At 35.8% G+C, this 17452-nt stretch overlaps 1 protein-coding gene across 2 annotated transcripts in view; it reads right to left on the reverse strand.

Annotated features, from left to right (window-relative positions):
- Positions 1–1534: 1534 nt before the first annotated feature.
- The window catches only part of EMB2762 (CCAAT-binding factor), a 36903-nt gene continuing 20985 nt past the window's right edge, over positions 1535–17452 (reverse strand). For both annotated transcript variants that reach the window (XM_010267925.3, XM_010267924.3), the window contains 8 exons: positions 13783–13884; positions 6945–7003; positions 6671–6845; positions 6294–6467; positions 5228–5381; positions 3494–3551; positions 3289–3394; positions 1535–2110 (listed from right to left, as the gene is read on the reverse strand). In XM_010267925.3, coding sequence (XP_010266227.1) covers positions 1916–2110; positions 3289–3394; positions 3494–3551; positions 5228–5381; positions 6294–6467; positions 6671–6845; positions 6945–7003; positions 13783–13884 — 1023 coding nt within the window. In that variant the 3' untranslated portion in view covers positions 1535–1915. The remainder of the gene's footprint in view (positions 2111–3288; positions 3395–3493; positions 3552–5227; positions 5382–6293; positions 6468–6670; positions 6846–6944; positions 7004–13782; positions 13885–17452) is intronic.

The raw sequence follows: 17452 nt of genomic DNA on the forward strand, positions 1-17452 counted from the left end.
AAGATCTTGGTTGAGCCGAATACATTGAGTTTCAGTCAGCCAAATGAGAAGAAGACATTTATGGTGACGTTTGGTGGTTCGATACCATCGGGGACGACAAGCTTCGCTCATCCTGAAACAAGGAGCAGAAAGAAAGAAAAACTCTCTGGGAATGACTTATTATGTTTTGTATTTTGTTATCTAACAAAAAAAAGGCCTGTTGTAGAATGGATTTAGGCAAAAAAAATAAAAAGTTAAACACGGATGGTTTCCTGTTCAAGTCATCAAGTGTTAAATGCATTATTAATGCATGTGTAGAATGAATTCTTGAAGATGCACGAAATAAAAAAAGGAAATCCAAAACCAAAGGAGACTTGTCATCCCTAATGGAGACTCACCGGAGAGAATCACCCCTGGACCTGACAATGGCTATGTGCATGAGACAAGAACCGGCGGAAGGAGGCAGAGGAAGTTCTCTAGACAGTTTTCTAGTGATATTTCCATTTCTACGGATTAGAACCAATGTGAAGACCCGATTAATAAAGAAAATTAGATGACACTTAAAGGTATTTATGTCCTTTTACATGCAATTTAACGGCTGCTTAAACTTAGATACTGAATTAACACATTTTGTAAACTTAGATACTGAATTAACACATTTTGAAATTCAAGGACTAAAATGACAATAAATCCAAAGTACAAGGTACTAATCTGAAAATTTCCCAAAAAATATCTTGACATCGGATTGGCAAATAAAACCATGGCCATGGGGCATGACTGGAATCCACTATATAAGGAAATAGATTTCCCATCACCAAACCAAGGAGGCATTACATAAAGCATTTAGGTGTTTTTTGTTTTGAAAACGTTGGAATGCAATGGGCATCTGTTGTGCCTTGTGGGCTGATGACTTAGATAAGCGACTCAAAACTGGTCATCTCTCGTCTTCATCTGCCTTAAGAGTTAAGGCCCCGTTTGGTTCGTGAGAAAAAGGGTCTAGAATCAGAAACGGAATGGACTATTCTGATTCCAACTGTTTGATTGAACGGAATCAGAATCTCATTCTCATTCTCATTCCTGCTGGAACGACATTCTCCCATTTGAGGGAATGTCCATTCCCTCCCCTCCCTTGGGAATGAAATCTCATTCCTGCTGATTTAAATTCCTATTCTCATTCCTGTCTAAGCCAAACACACTATGAGAATGGAGCATTCCGATTCAGATTCTGATTCCATAGGATTTCGATTCAGATTCCAATTCTAACAGCAAACCAAACGGATCCTAAGAGTTTGAAGAGAATCATTGTTGACCGTGGAGTTGAAAGAGTTGTTCAAGCGAGGAATGGTGTATCATCATATTTTTCGTTAAGTCAAGAAATTTTTTTTATCAGAATCAATTTCATTAAAAAGGAATTTGACTGGTGAGCACATGAAACTCAATACAATGTTCATGGGTAATTTTCCGTGGTGTCTCCGAGACACTGCCTCCTGGTTCGTGGCTCTCTGGACACATCAGATATGAAATCACTTCAAGGTGCGCACTAAAGACTCCTCCCTTCTGAAGACGTTTTTGACAATTGTCACGAATGGAATTGTTTTACAAATTTCTCATGGGCGATGGCATCCTCAAACCCAATAGCCAATACCATCAATACAATTAAGAATTCAATAGCCTTAGTGTAGGTGGGCAACCATCTAAAATATGCCTCAACAGCATAAAAAGCCTATTAACGAGGCGAGAGAAAAAGTAAAAAAAAAATCATTAAAATCAATCAAAATATTCTCAACAAGCTTTACAACATATTGATCAAATAATTGAACAGAGAGAGAGAGAAGAGAATTGATTGGAGAATATTACTTCCGCTATTAGGTTAAGGTAAATATACTGCAGATGAAGAGGCCAAAAATCGCTTTAGAAGCAAAAATTCTATGCTGGTTCAGCACTCAGTTCGTGGTCTCTTTGCAGACTTGTTACCTTCCGATGGCGTATTTAGTATTGGATTGTCATCATTCTCCTTTTCCCGTTTCTCACTATCTTTGAAAGTCCAGCCTGCAAATTCAGATTCTGAAAACAGGGAGGTTGGAGTTGCTTTGTAAAATGCAAGAGGGACCTGTTTCACCCTGCGTCCAATCTGTGGTTCATATTCCAACAATATCACTGAAAGGTTTTATGTACCAAGATGAAGCAAAAACAAATGAAATTCCAACCAAAAACCCTGTGGCTCTGATAGGAGGGAGAAAAAACTGATTTTTGAATCCAGGTTTGCTCCACCTTAATTGAAAAAAGGCAGCATATCTGCTGGGCCACTGGATGGTACCATGTAAATTGTAGCTTCATGCATACTTTTGACACATGTCGAGGAGACATGTAAAAATATCTTTTGGGGTTGCTTTGTGCCTAAACTTGGTGTTTTTTATATAAAATGTACACCAATTTTAGCTAAACCAATAAACCATATCATAATGGGGTAAAAGCGTGTAAAAAGGGCATCATAAAAGACCAATTTTCAATCTTGAGAGCCATAAAATGGGTTTAGAGCAAATCACAACAGCAATGGGAAAGTAGTGCTTTTATTATAGTAGTGCTTCAACTAGTAACCCTCGTCATGTATACTTCACAAGATATTCTTTTACTAACCTCTGAGTTTCTATGAGCAAAACAAAACACCATCAACTTTATAGTAGATCAGGGCATTTTCACCTTAGTTTTTTCTCCTCTGTGATCAACTCATCATTCCTCTCAGTATTTCTAATTAATGACCAGAACAGGGGTTCTGCTCCATTTTTTCTTTTTCTCCACAATAAACACAGGCGCACACATACATTTCAATCTCCCTCTTGTTAAAAAAAAAAAATTGGGCTCCACAGCCTCCACAGTTCTTTCCCCATGGGCTCCACCCCAGTTTTAATTCTTCCATGCAAGATCACTTTTAATGTCTGCTAGGCAACAAGGTTCCCCAGTCACCTAGCCTTGCCGCAATGCCTTGGCAATTGGCATGCCTTCTTCCTCCCTTGAAAATGAATCTTGCCCCCATGGGGTCCACCCATAGTTTTCATTATTTCATGCAAGATCACCTTTAATGTCTGCTAGCCAACATGGTACTCCCCACTCCCCAGTCACCTAGCCCCAACAACTATATGCCTTGGCATGCCTTCTTCCTCCCTTGAAAATGAGCTTTTTCTTAAGCATTTTTAGCAACCCATGAACAAATTCCCCATAGAACGTGGATAACAAATGAAGTTGACAATTTAAAAGAAAAAAAGAAAAGTCTATAAATTTATATCAGAATTCAGAAGCCACAAATCTTACCTCCGATCTGAATATTGTGGCATATGAACCAGAACTGAAATCCTTCACAGCAACTTCAGTGGTCTTGGCTCTAACAGTCAGGTCAGTCTCAAGTGAAAGGACAAATCTATAAATATGCAGAGTAAGTTGTTAGGAATAAACCTTTGTTTATTATTATTTATTTTTTGGAGGGGGGTTAAAGGGATCAGCAATACAATATGCTTACCTTGAAACAGCTGGGCAGTAATGGTGGCGGAGTGTGTCGATTTCCCATAAAGAACTTTCTGCTCCAGCAATTATATTGGCACATACATTATAATAAGCAACCATATTAGTACATCGCATGACTGAAAATCTAAAGATACAACCTACCCTCAAAAATATGCATAAACAAAACAGAAACAGATGAAATACAGAATTATGCATATGAATTGATCTATTGCAAAGATTACCAATAAAATTAGCATGGCAAATGTAAGTTAATTTTTAAACAGGGTGAAGTGCTGAACAAAAGGAGGAAATCCTACAGCAACCATTCATGATCCTGTCTAGGAGAGTTTCTTAGTGTCATCTTTTTATCAATACTAGAAATCAAGATAGAGGAAAAAGGAAGGGTTTAAAGTTGCTTCTGAATCAATAAACTTATTATTATTCATCAAAAAGGAAGGGTTTAAAATTGGGAGAAATTGGTGTAGCTGTAGATTTTTCCTTTTTTAGGGGGGTGTATGTGAATTTGGTTAGTCTGAATACACACACAGACACAGACACATAATATGCTGGAGATGGCAGCACTGTCGATTTTTTTTTTTTATCGATAACGCATTCATTAGCAATTTCATTAATTCAGGATAAAGATGATTACAAAGAAGAAGACAAGAACTCTTGTCTTCCACATACAGCTAGAGAACTTAAGAAAAGAAACGAAAAGGAAATGGAAACAGTAGTTCACAAATTGGCCCAAAACATTGAGTCCCTTTCTACCCCTTGTTTAGTTAATCCATCAGCCAAAGAATTAGCCGATCTTTGAACCCACCTCATCTTCACTTCCATCTCCCTCACCAGCCACTTAATCCTTTTTCCTCTCAGCATTGTCGATTTCTATAGGTACTAAGAGGACACATGGCATGCAAGAGTCGCCCTAACCAGAGCATCAACATTCCTTCGTTTTCATTAAGACTCTCAATCCATAGAGGCGGTTTCTATCCTAACAATCATTTTCTTCATTTGTTCTTCAAGAATAAGAGAATAGATCAGCAAATGCGGTTGGTATTTAGCAACAAGAATAATAGTAGGAAAAGGACATGCTGGACACTAGTATATATTGTACACCTCTATATTTGACACCTGATCCACATGCCAAGTTGATATACTTTAGAATTTTAATATTATTTTATGGGCATGCCTCCTCGCTCTCACCTGTTTCCAATATGCTCTGCATTTGCCACTTGCTATATCCAGACAAAAAACTACTCCAGCTCCTACCTCTACTGTTACTTTAGGGAATCAGGGTGGTATTTCCTTCAGGGATCTTTTGAGCCTTTTATGATGCAGTCAGATTGATTGAAAAATAATTACAAAATGGAGGGGTTAAAAGAGTCCCATTATCCCAAAAGGCTGGGCATATGTGTAGTGGGTGTCAACAAGGTTCAGATTTCAGAACACAAACTAAGTAGATAATTTTCCAAAATTTGCACCTTCTAAAAATTCCTAATAAGTTTTGCTGAATTCACAATATTCTAGGAAGGCAATTATTAGAAGCCCCAGAGAAAAGTTCATTTGTTATTAGAAGTCCCAGAGGTAAAGTGATTTTTTTGAATAACAAGCCAAATGATTAAATGGAGGCAGAAAGGATATTTATTTAAAAGATCAAGCATTGTCATTATTTTCTTTACAATACAATTCACAACAAACCATAGAACCATGCAGAAATTATATGGTTAAAAATTTTAAAAGCACTTACTCATGGCATTAGATTTTGCAGGGTCATTCTCCTCAATATTAAAAGGGTCAACTCCTGGCCTTTTGCAGGACGCATCATGGCCAATGCCATCCTTGCTCTTACCAAAATCACCAGCTTCACTTGAAACTTCTCTATCATTTTCATCACCTTCTAGCTGTAAATATCACAATTGATATGAAGATTTCTCCATCAAAGAAAGAATAATGGAAGAACCCATATTAGAGAAATAACAAAAGATTTAAGTGATTACAAAGTAGATAATTCAAAAATTATGGACTGTGAATTGGGACCCCTTCCCCCTGTGAATAGAGAACAACTCAATTCAAGTGCCTAAATCCCAAGCATTTATGGTTTTTTAATAACACCCCCGCTTCTAAAGACAGTTAAAGACAAGAAATACCCCTGCTATTTCTTGTTGAATCTAATATTAGTATCATTTTCATACTCTAGCTGCTTAATTAAAAGGAGCATCCATTTATCAGAAAATGGAACATGCTCAAATCAGCAGCCAAAGTCGTTTATTAATTACTTGAGCCACAACTGGAAGCCAACAAGATTTTTTTTTTCTGAAAAAAGGAAAGCCAACGAAAGAATTTTCTCAAGTTTGTCACTCTATATGTTGCATAAAGTTTCTCAAGTCTGTCAACTTGGTTCAATTTTTGCTGTCATTAGAATTATTCTACTATATGCGAAATTCATACAAATTGTACTATGTCAGAAGGAAGGGAATCTGCCCAATATCCCTTAAACTACAATATATGGCTGCTATGGTTAATGTGCCCGTGAATGGTATCAAACTTGCTATTACAAAAATGAGAGAAACTGAAGCACTATGCGTGTGTCAGAGAGAAAATGATGTCCACATCTTCACAATTATTACACATCTAACAAAGAAAAGCATACACACATACACAAAAAAAAGAATATTTGCATACCAATGCACCCACTATAATTCACAGTTTCATACATGCAATCATGTATAGTATATGGTAGTTGGTAGACAGATGTCTGTGTGTGTGTGTGTGTCTGTGTGTGTGTGTGCGAGAGAGAGAGAGAGTAACATTACCCAATGAACCAAACAGTTAATTGAAGGGTGCCTCCTTAGGAGGTTGTGTATTAGAGCAATAATAACTAGTGCTCCTGAAGGAGGGACCAAAAGTGCCAATCTGCTCAATTTCTTAGCAAATGCAGCAGCCAGATATGCTGGAAGAAGTGGAGATTTCAAACAAGCATCAAGAAGCTGCAGAATACAAAACAACTTAGACAATATTACAGTATCATCTCCACAAACTAAATCTTTCTATAGTCAGAACTGTTTGTTCCCAACTCTTAACATCAAAATTCTGAATCAGCTTAGCTACCAATTGGATGAAGTAAAAGAAAACCTTGAATTTACAACAAAAGGTTATCAACTATCTTAATGGATCAATCAACAAATACTACCTCAAAAAACTTCGCCCGATGTTTTGCCATAAAGATAGAAGGCAAAAGTAACGCATAAAGCTTTTGATAGAAGTTGGGATACTCTAAACCATGCTGTGTCATAAGAATGTACAGGCTGCTAAGAGCCATGACACTAACACCACCACCAATGTCATATGATCTTGTTAAGAAGTCACTGCATATGGTCACATGATAAATAAGACGCTCCTCAGTTATACACATAAAATAAACCAAATATAGAAGAAAGGAAAAGAGACCTCAAGAGAGGGCTCACCATAACATGACAGGATTTGACAGATGAGGAATAACTGCCTGATGGAGAGTAACAAGAACCTGAATGTTTTGTAGGGGAAAAAGCATATTAGGAAATAGGGAAACATAATAAGGAAATAATTTACCCAACAAAGGATAAGATCATTCAAGGTCAGATAACATGAATCTTGCCAAGTAAGAGAGTAAAATGAAGAATAGATGCCCAATCAGTTAGTTCCCTCCCTCCCTACGCATATCCCCCATAGGGCTGTTGGGTAGCATAATAGTCATGGTTTGCAATATCAACGACATTTGGCAAAATATCCCCAATATATCTCCATTTGCTAGATGGTGATACGAAATCTTCGGGAATCTTTTTTTCCCAAATTACCCACAATACATTGCCAATATGTCAGCGATGCTTCAGATTTCATTGATAAACTATATATTTAAAGTTTAAAAATTTAGAATATTATTAAAAACTTTTCAATATTTCATTAAAATCATCATAGTTTAAAAAAAAAAAAACTAAAAGAACCAATCAAGAATTACCAATTGGATAACTGGCTTACTACTTCGATATGATTCACTTACTAAGTTACTATGATTCAAAAGGAAAGAAAAATGCATATAACCACAAAAGAGCATTCTCAATCTAATCATAACATGTAGTAACAACAAAGACAAAAGTTAAAATGGCATGCAACTGACATACATAAAGATGAGAAGATGGCTAAAGACCAAAAGGGAGACACAGAAACATACTTATCACAATCGCTTAATTTTGTCCTATATGAATTATATAATTCTTTGCTATGGTTTTTAAGCCTTAAATGTGCAATAATATTTTTTCTAATGATCTCTTGAAGGTTTATTAGCAAATTTAATGTTTCTAGGAAACTTATCTGATTTTATAGATTTGTCAAGTATCTTAGCGAAATTAGAGAATTATCTCCGAAACTTCCCCAACTCTACATGTAAAAATGTACATCAAAAATTATTTATCAAAAAAAAATGTACATCAAAAATTACGAACCAAGCAACACAAGTCCATACCCATAACCCCCCCAACTTAGTGACAACAGGATTGGATACCCAGCTCAGGAACCACCTAGCCATGAATGTTTCTTTTACGTAGTGCACTTGTACCTATTCCCTCTCTGGCTAGACTTAACAACTTCCCCCGACTCTAATATCTACATTGACTTGTATCATGCAAATAAAACCTCCTTGACATGTCCAAAAAAATGTCAACCTTCCCCTATTTAACTCACAATTACATAGGTATCCCCTCAGAGTTGCTTGTAGTTGTCAATATCATGTCCCTTCCTCCGTTGATTTTTCGTCCCCTTTCAAGACAGAAGTAGCACATATTTCCCTTATGCCTCTTGTTCAAAGCCTAAGGCAATAATCCCCCTCAGTGTTTTAAAAGCGCAAGGCGCAAAAAAAGCACAAGGGCAAATTGTGCCCGAGGCACAAAGCAAGGTAGACACCTTTTTGAAGCAAGGCGCAAGAATGCAAAAAATGCCTAAAAATACAAAAATGCAAAATAAAATAAAATAAAATAAAAATATTAAACATAATATAAATTAAAAAATTAAATTAAATTTTAAAATAAATGTTTTAATAAGCATATTATCTCAAATTAAAATACATAAACATAGCATGTAAAACATATTCAAATGAAAATGTAAAAATAAAATCAAACAAATAAAACATATTCAAGCATGTAAAACCCTTAATCTCATTTTTCTTCCAATTGTGTTACTTCAAATAGCTAATGTGGTGTAAAACATGATTTTATAATTTTAATTGACTTTTAAGAATGTATTATATTAGGATGAATCAATGAACAACATTAGTAAATATGGGATTCTCAAAGCTCCGGTGAGCAAGTGAAGCGAGTAAAAAATTTAAAAAAAAGGACAAAAAGGCACTTACTTTTTGAGTGAGCGAGCGAACCTAGCCCAGCCACTAGGTTCAAAAAACAAAAAAAATAAAAAAAAAAAACGCATGTTTGGGCTGAAGTGCAAGGCACACCAGGCAAACTCCTTTTGAAAGTATTGTATCTAGGGCCTAGGCAAGGCACATACCTTGAATGCATCTCGACTGTGCACCTAGGCATGCCAAAGGCCACCTTTTAAATCATCGATCCCCTTCTTATCCTTTGTTTCTGGCAAGTGATCATGGGACTGATCCAATGCCTCTTAAAAGTTAAAGTTTATTGCTAGGATGATTCTCCTCCTGTGTGATCCCTCTATCCAAGGAATGAAGAAGGTGCTAGGCACCTCTTTCTAGAATGCACTTTCACTATAAAAGTATAGGAACAAATTTACACTCTCTTTGGTTTTTCATGGTCTTCTCCCTCAGATGTTGTAGGGATATTGTCATCTCAGCTCATAGCAATAAGAGGAAAAATTAATTGGCAGTGCACAAGAGATGCCCTCTTGTACCAACCGGGAAAAAGAAAAAGGGCAGCTCTCTTATGAAAGTATTTGGTGTGCACAAAATGCCAGAATCTTTAAGAACAAATATCAAGATACAAGTTGCATCCTTGACCTCTGCATGCTAATACAAGTGGCACTTTTGGTGTTGACTAGAGACGAAAAGGGCATAAAAATAGACTCAGTTCTTCATGATTGGTCTATGGTGATAGTATATTCACATCAAAGACAGGTAGCAGCTACTGAATGGCAAGTGCCCAAAAAGAGGGAATAATATATTAGAATTTTAAGAATTTGATTTGCAATCCAGAATAATCAGGTGTTGGGGGAATTTTCAGAGACCATTAAAGAAACATAATGATGACTTGTGAAGAAGCAGCGGGAGTTTGAAATTCTTTATGAGCAAAGCTGATGGCACATCAAGGTTTGAAGTTAGCAGTTGAAACAGGCTGGAGTGTAATGAAAATAAAAGGTGATTATTAAATAGCAGTCAGCTGGTTTCAATCAAACACGAAAGGCCCCTGGAAACTTCAATATCTGACGAGGGATGTAAAAGTTATGGCATCTAATCTGAACTGCTTGTTCAGGTGGATTCCAAGATATGCAAATAGTTTGGCTCGCTGTCTAGCTTAGACTAGGAAGGACAAAAAGTGCTCTAAACTGGAGCATGCAAGGACTTGAGCCAGGGATTGATTGTAACTTGCAACATTTCAAAGGAACTGAATAGTGTGGTGCCTAGTTTTCTATATCTTAGGAGGTAAATGTATATTTTCTTTTCAGATAAATGTTAATGATAAATAAAAAATCCAAAAATATCCTTCAGCCTATGAGAACATAGTACACTATTTGCAGAATTTTTTAAATAATGGAAACTTTTTACTGATAAATTAAATAGTGGAAACTTTAGAGATTAAGGAAAAACACCATGGGGTTAGTTTAGGCTTTTCTTTGTTTTTGGTTATCAGGTTGGTGTGATGTTTTTTCCAGTGCCATCATCTTCTATTAATATTGCTCTAGCAAAGAACTTAAAAATCCCATTCCCCTTTTATTCTATCAATTTAAAGGTGGTTCTGCAAGTACCATATTCAACTCACAGTGGTTTCTTCAGTTGAGGACAGTAAAACAAGTTAGTTGAAGAGACATGGTATATAGAAGATTATCCACTATACAAGTAAGAAGTGGCATGTAATGATTCTAGAAGAGTTAAGGGAAGGCCAAAAAGGACATAGGTTGAGATAGAGAGAAATGATTATGGAGCTCAAAATCTGACAGACAATATTGTCCTGTCATTGATAGAGCAGAGTGGCAAAATAGAATTCATATTTTTTAAGATAAGCAACAAAATAGACTTCTTTAATTTTTTTATGAACAAAATAGAATTCATATAGTCAATCCCATATAGCTGGAATAAGCGTTTGTCAGCTTATATTAAATTTCTTGAGCTGATAAGCGTTAGAATATGGCCTTGAATCTGAGAGAAGCCACTTTATGCAAAAAAAAAAAATGCCAAAAGTAAGGTCCATAACCAGTCCACCCCTCCCAAGACCCCAGGTAGTTTGGGAACAACATTAGCAATAGACCTTTATAGGTTTATTTGAGCTGATCTTAGCTCATCAAAGACCAATTAATTGGAGACATTAGAAAAGATCCCAAGTGGTAAAAGATCAGAGGCCAGTAAATCATGATGATTTTATAGGAAGATAGGCATTAGCTACAAGGAAGATAAAGCTCTAATTAGCAAGTACATCTATACCGAGTTTAAGGCAATACCTTTTCATGCCTCGAATTAGAGACTTGAGCCTCAAGAACATGTAAAATGACTTGAACAAAGATATTAAATTTCAAAAAACAAAGAGTCAGAATCATGTTTATTTTTCGAGACTAATCAATCCATGAAAAATATAAATTAACCCTGGTTAGCACAGCAGTCACAATATATCTCGTAAAAACACCAAAATAAGGATAAAAATGAAGCCATTCAAAAGAATATAGGAGTAGCTCCAATAGGTGATTAAACTCGAGAAAGTAGACGCAGATGGTTCAGTTACATACATAAAAGACCACCTACAGCACCTGTAAGAAGAAGCAATCAGATACAAGTTGAAGGGGCTAGAAGGGCTAGGAGCAGACCAAAAAGGACATGGGTCAGAGTAGTATGAAATGATTTGAGTGCTCATAATTTAATAATGGATATGGCATTAAACAGAATGGAATGGTAAAACAGGATTCATGTAGCCAACCCCATATAGTTGGGATAAGGCTTAAATGATGATGATAATGATGATGAAACAATTCACAATGTTTTATAAGCCTTTTGTTTATTAAAAAACATGTGCATTTAAGGCTTATATTTTGGCTCATATATTAGCATTTTAGAATATGCTATTCAGTTACTCGAACAAAAAGATATAAACCCATCATCATAACCTCTCAAGGTGAATAATAACAAATTGCGTACAGCATCTCCTCGGTATCAAATGGTTCCAGACTGTTCTAAGAAATTGGATGAGAATCAGGGATCACAACTTCACCTTGTACATTTCAGGGTTGATTAACAAAGTGAGAGAATACACCATTGTTTAAAATTGGCCTATGCCAAAGAAGGTCAAACAATCAGTGAAAACTAGTGAAGGTAAATATCAAAGAGCATATTAAGAACGTGTTGAGGTAGGGACTGAGATAAGCGATGAGAAATCTGTTGTTCGGAGTCAATAAGACTTTGAGTTGTGCACAAAATATAAAAGCAGAAACATGTCAATGTAGAGGTTGAGCTAAAATACATACACCTAATTCTTATTTCATTTCCCCCCCAATATTGACAACCTTGGTTGTCTCTTACTGTCTTTGTTGTAGTTTTGTTCTATTCAGTATGGTAATTACAGTAAGCCGAGGTAATGATCACATCTTGGTTTGTTATTCCAGAAGCTTTTATGGTGTTCGTACCATAAGGAGGTTATGGTTTGTTTGCATTCCTTGCAAGATATCTTGCATTCTTGCTTCCCTTGAATTTTATGTTCTAATATTTATCAAGGTTCACAATTAAACAATAGATATGGCACAAAACAGAACCGAATGGTGAAATAAGATTCATGTAGCCAATAGTTGAGACAAGGTTTAGGTGATGACAATGATATTGTTTACCAAGATTCCTTGTGTGGGCATGTCTCTCTATTATTTATTAAGATTCCTTGTGTGGCCATGTCTGTGTTTAAACCAGTATTTTCAAACTTTCGTTGACCCAGAGGGTCAAACTATTCGACCTCACCCAGAAGCCAGGATGGTTTGGTCTAACCCCAGACCCATTAATCCAACTATTCAGATTTAATTTACTTAAAAAAAATGGACTGACCCATTCAACCCAGAGACTTGAACCATTAATCCCATCACCCAGAGAGGGAAAGGATTTGATGCCCATGTCAGGTTTTTAAACACTGGTTTAAAGTTTAATGTGTTGGTATTTGGGAGTTATAAGAAGATACCTGTACAAGAGTTGCTGGCATTCCATATCATATCAGATACTTCAGTTTTAAGTAAAAAAATTGTATCTGACACAGTACCCAGCTGTGTGTCCTTGCAGCATCTAGGTAACTTAGTTTGGAAGCCCCATGGAATGAAATCATCTCATAGCATTTACACTCAAGTGTCCATTACATGAAACGTGTCTATGGAATGAAATCATCTCATTTTAATATCTCATATCATCATATCTTAGATCCCTAACAAAATGGTTCTCAAGAACCAACTTCTAAATGGAAGGTAAGGCAATGACTGTAAGATCACAAGGAGATTCTGCAAACTCCATCACAAGAATTGCCCTAGACTGCATCTTGGACTAAAGCCCAAGAAGCTGCAAAAAAGCAGAGCAGTATCAAAAAGAATCAAAACGGTGAACCTATTTCCTCCCAAAACCTCTGCATAACTGCATGCCCAACCTTTGTGATTTCCACTTGTGGAATAGATAAGTCCCTCTTGAGGAGGGTCGAACAGAAGCTAACCAGGTCCAAGAAAAAGACTCCCAAGATCCTTGGCAAAGGACAGGAGCAGTGAAGAAATAACTGGTTGATCGATTCCCCATCTTTAAGATGCAAAATGCACACATCAGAAACAAATTCAAATCCTAAAATCCAACATTAGTCTCATTTATAATTTAAATAGCATTCCTGTAATGACTTCATTTTAGACAATGAGCTTGTTTACTTAGAGCAGTGAAAAGAATAAGCCAAGGTTGTGTAATTCAATTTGGTACCTCTAAAAGTAACAATCAATGAAATGTCAAAATCCCAAGAAAGAATTGCATAACCAAATCCTCAAGCTATGTAACAGAAAAAAACAAAGAAACTACCCTAATAGTAGTATTTAAAATAAAACAAATAAAAGTCAAGAAAGAGTAAACCATAGAAAGAACTGTAAGTCTACCTCCTTGTACACATCAACAGGTAGCGGTAACCTAAGAAATGACATCCATGCTTTAGTGAACTTTAACTTCATCTTTTTGGTGATGGAGGATGTAGACAAGACCTGAATAAGATGCAAGTAATATAAATTTGTCAAAGCAATCTAATGATTCTAATATAGTAAAATATTCTAACCAGAGTCAAGGAAAAAGGAGAATGTAGCAAAAAGCAAATCTTTACTCAGATGGTGTTGATAACTGCTATAGTTGGCACTGAAAGTGGAATGGAGAAAAGATTCCAAATAAAATTCCATGTTCAGCATTTGAGCAACTTGAAACCAACTTATTTCTTGAATGATGAAACAAGGGTATTGGGGAATTATGTTACCCCATAAAGTTTTCTCATATACCAATAATACCCCAGGATTTAAGCTGATTTCAAGTTTGGAATTTATTCTTCATTCCGCTTACAGTACTTACTTCAGCAATTACCAAACACAGCCTCACAGTTGACCAAAATAGAATGCATAATGGTTTATCTGAAAATACACAAGTAAAAGAATATTTAGAACAGCACTGCTTATACAATTCTTTTTAAAACTCATTTGAATCAATTAAAACCAAAGAAATATAAGACGCCACTCAAATGTAAGGTTTCTTTTCAACAAAAAAAAAAGTAAGGTTTTTTATTGGCTAGTAAGGTAAATTTTTCATTACAATGGAAAAAGAGTTAATGGTGAAGAGATATCACCCTGTAAAGAAAAAGAAACAAATATTTGCATCAACATATAAGCCAAAGTATAAGATACAAATCCAATGTATTCCAAAATGCAAGGCAACCATTCAAACATCACTGACATTTCTCATATTACAATGAGTAAACTCTGCTCGATCTATGCTGATAAAAAACACTTTAGCATGTTTTCATTAAATTAAAATATTGACATAAATGAGTTAGACTGACTGGACATTCATTTGAAGCTATTGCTTTCAAACAATTTTTTATTGGTAAATGTGTAACTTTATAAATTGTGACAAAAAGAATGGTATACAAAAAGAGGTCGTGTCTTTTGTTAGGCTAATCTTTACTACCTAATCCCACTCCATTACAATTCTGCATTTGTGCTTACAATCATTCCCTATTTATTGATTACCCCCAAACAGTTTTCCCTACTAGCTCCTTGTCTTGCAACTAGCAAGTAAATCAGCAAGAGTAGCTGATCTTGGCACCCACTTGGCTATTTTTGAAAAAAAAAAAGGTTGCTTTCATTGCTTAAAAAAGGAAAGGACATACAAAAAGAGATGTATGAGAACTACATCCAACCATAACGGCAAAAAAAACAAAACAAAAAAGACCCTCCCATCCATTTACATGGGTAAACTCAAATCACTATACAAGGATTCCCTTCCCACCCATGATCCTACCATATATTCATATGTGCTAATGCTACCACAGGAGGCCTCCCACTAGGGGTATCAACGGTATTCGAAAATATGATTTTGAATTCGAGATTCAACATAATTGAATCGAAATTGGATAATTCGAATATGGTAATCGGTTGAATTTGGATATCCTATTCATATCGATTAGCTAATCAGAGTCAATTTCGAATATAACCTGATTTGATTAGATAAATATCCGAATTCGACCGATTGTTTAATTCTTTTATATAATGTTACAATGTTTTATATAATTTATATGTATAATAATGAAATTATATAAATAACGTATATATTTATACTTTATATAAATAAAATATTTATTTTATATTTTTAATTACCTAAAATAATTAACCGGTCAAATTCGAATCGAATATCTGAATATTTAATTGAATTTGAATTCGGATATTAAATTCTAATATCCGTTGAATATCAGATTCAGATAACAAATTTCCTAATCGGATTTGAATTTGGATATTGCCTTATTCTATTCGAATTCGATCTGTTTACACCCCTACCTCCCACACACACATACACATCCAAAAGACACTCTTGGAGTTACTGCATAAAGCCAAATCTTCTTGTAGGAGAAAGAGGGGTTAGCTGAGCCTGGCACCAGCTTGAAGAAAAAGGATTTAACAGTAAACTGACCATTAGAAAAATGCCACCAGATTCTCTTATCAAAAGATAAAAGGCTGAGGAAGACAAAGGAGAGAGAGGACAGAGAAGATGTCACAGGATTCTAAATCAGTTAAGGCTCTACAAAAGTTGAAGTTAAAGGAAAGACCATGCTCCCCTCTTGAAATAACTGAGGAGATTGTGGCCTCATTATTCAAAGAAAGCCTAAAAAGGAGAGCGTAAGAAGTGCACAAAGGTTGTTGTCCTAACCAGAGATTGGTCCAGAATTTAATTCGATTACCATTACTAGGACTAAGTGCAAAAAAGGAGAGAAAAACTTAAAGAAATAATACCTTTCTAAGGGATGAAAGAATAAGTTCTAGATAGAGACAAGTTACAATCTGAACCATTCCTATATCTTTTGTACTTGCTCAAAATGGCACCCAAGAAAGCAATGTTCCTCTCCAAAAGATAACCCAGCCCTAGTCCCCCTTCCGATTTGATTTTATAGATTACCTTCCAATTTACCAAATGATCTCTCCTTTTGCCACCACCATTCCATAGGAAATCTCTCTGCATCTTTTCAATCTGGTTTCTCACCCAAAATGAGATCTTGAATACAGATAAGTAAGACAGCAATTTTGAGAGAGTTGCCTTATGAGAGTGATCCTCCTTTGGAAAGATAATATTTCTCTTCCATGAAACAAGTCTCCTTCCACAGCTCTAATAACAAGGTCCCAAAAGTTGGATGATCTGGGATTTCCTCCCAAGGCTATTCCAATTACTTTATTGGCCAATCTTCAAATTTACAATCAAAAATACTTTGTGGATAAAGGAAGAGGATGGGAACACAAATTTTTTTCATGCGATGGCCAATGGAAGAAGGCGTAAGAACTTTGTGGCTAGGCTGGAAATGAATGGGGAACAGATCTAGAATCAGGATGAAATTGCCAAAATCTTTGTGGATCATTTCAAATCCTTTTATAGAAGACCCCCGGAGGAAAGATTGACTTTAGAAGGATCAGAGTGGCCTTTACTAGATGAGGAGACAGCAAGGTGGTTGGAAAGGGACTTTGAGGAAGAGGAAATAAGAAAGGCAGTGTTTTCCATGAATAGATCTAAAGCACCTGGACTAGATGGTTTCACAATGGCTTTCTATCAGGATTGTTGGGAAGTGTTGAAAGATGATTTATTTGAAGTCTTTAAAGAATTTTCCAACACACATATTGTTAGACTTGGAGTTAATGCAACTTTCTTGGCCTTGATTCCAAAAAAGCTTGATGCTAGCCATCCAAAGGACTTTTGACCCATTAGTTTGGTGACCAATGTATCTACAAGATAAAATGGCAAAAGTCATGTCTTTGAGGATCAAAGTAATTCTCTCCTTCCTCATCAGTCAATTTCAAGGAGCTTTTGTGCAAGGAAGACAAATAATTGACCAAATCCTGATAGCTAATGAATGTGTAGAGGAGATGAAAAGGTCTAAAAAGGAAAGATTTGTATGCAAATTGTGACTTAGAAAAGGCCCATATGACATGGTGGATTGGAAATTTCCCCTAGAAGTAATGCAACATCGAGGGTTTGAAGAAAGATGGTATACCTGGATGTTTGCTTGTATACGGTCTTGTCATTTCT

The sequence above is a fragment of the Nelumbo nucifera genome, chromosome 5 (assembly GCF_055504915.1).
Source record: "Nelumbo nucifera cultivar China Antique chromosome 5, China Antique-T2T, whole genome shotgun sequence".
NCBI classification, from domain to species: Eukaryota; Viridiplantae; Streptophyta; class Magnoliopsida; order Proteales; family Nelumbonaceae; genus Nelumbo; species Nelumbo nucifera.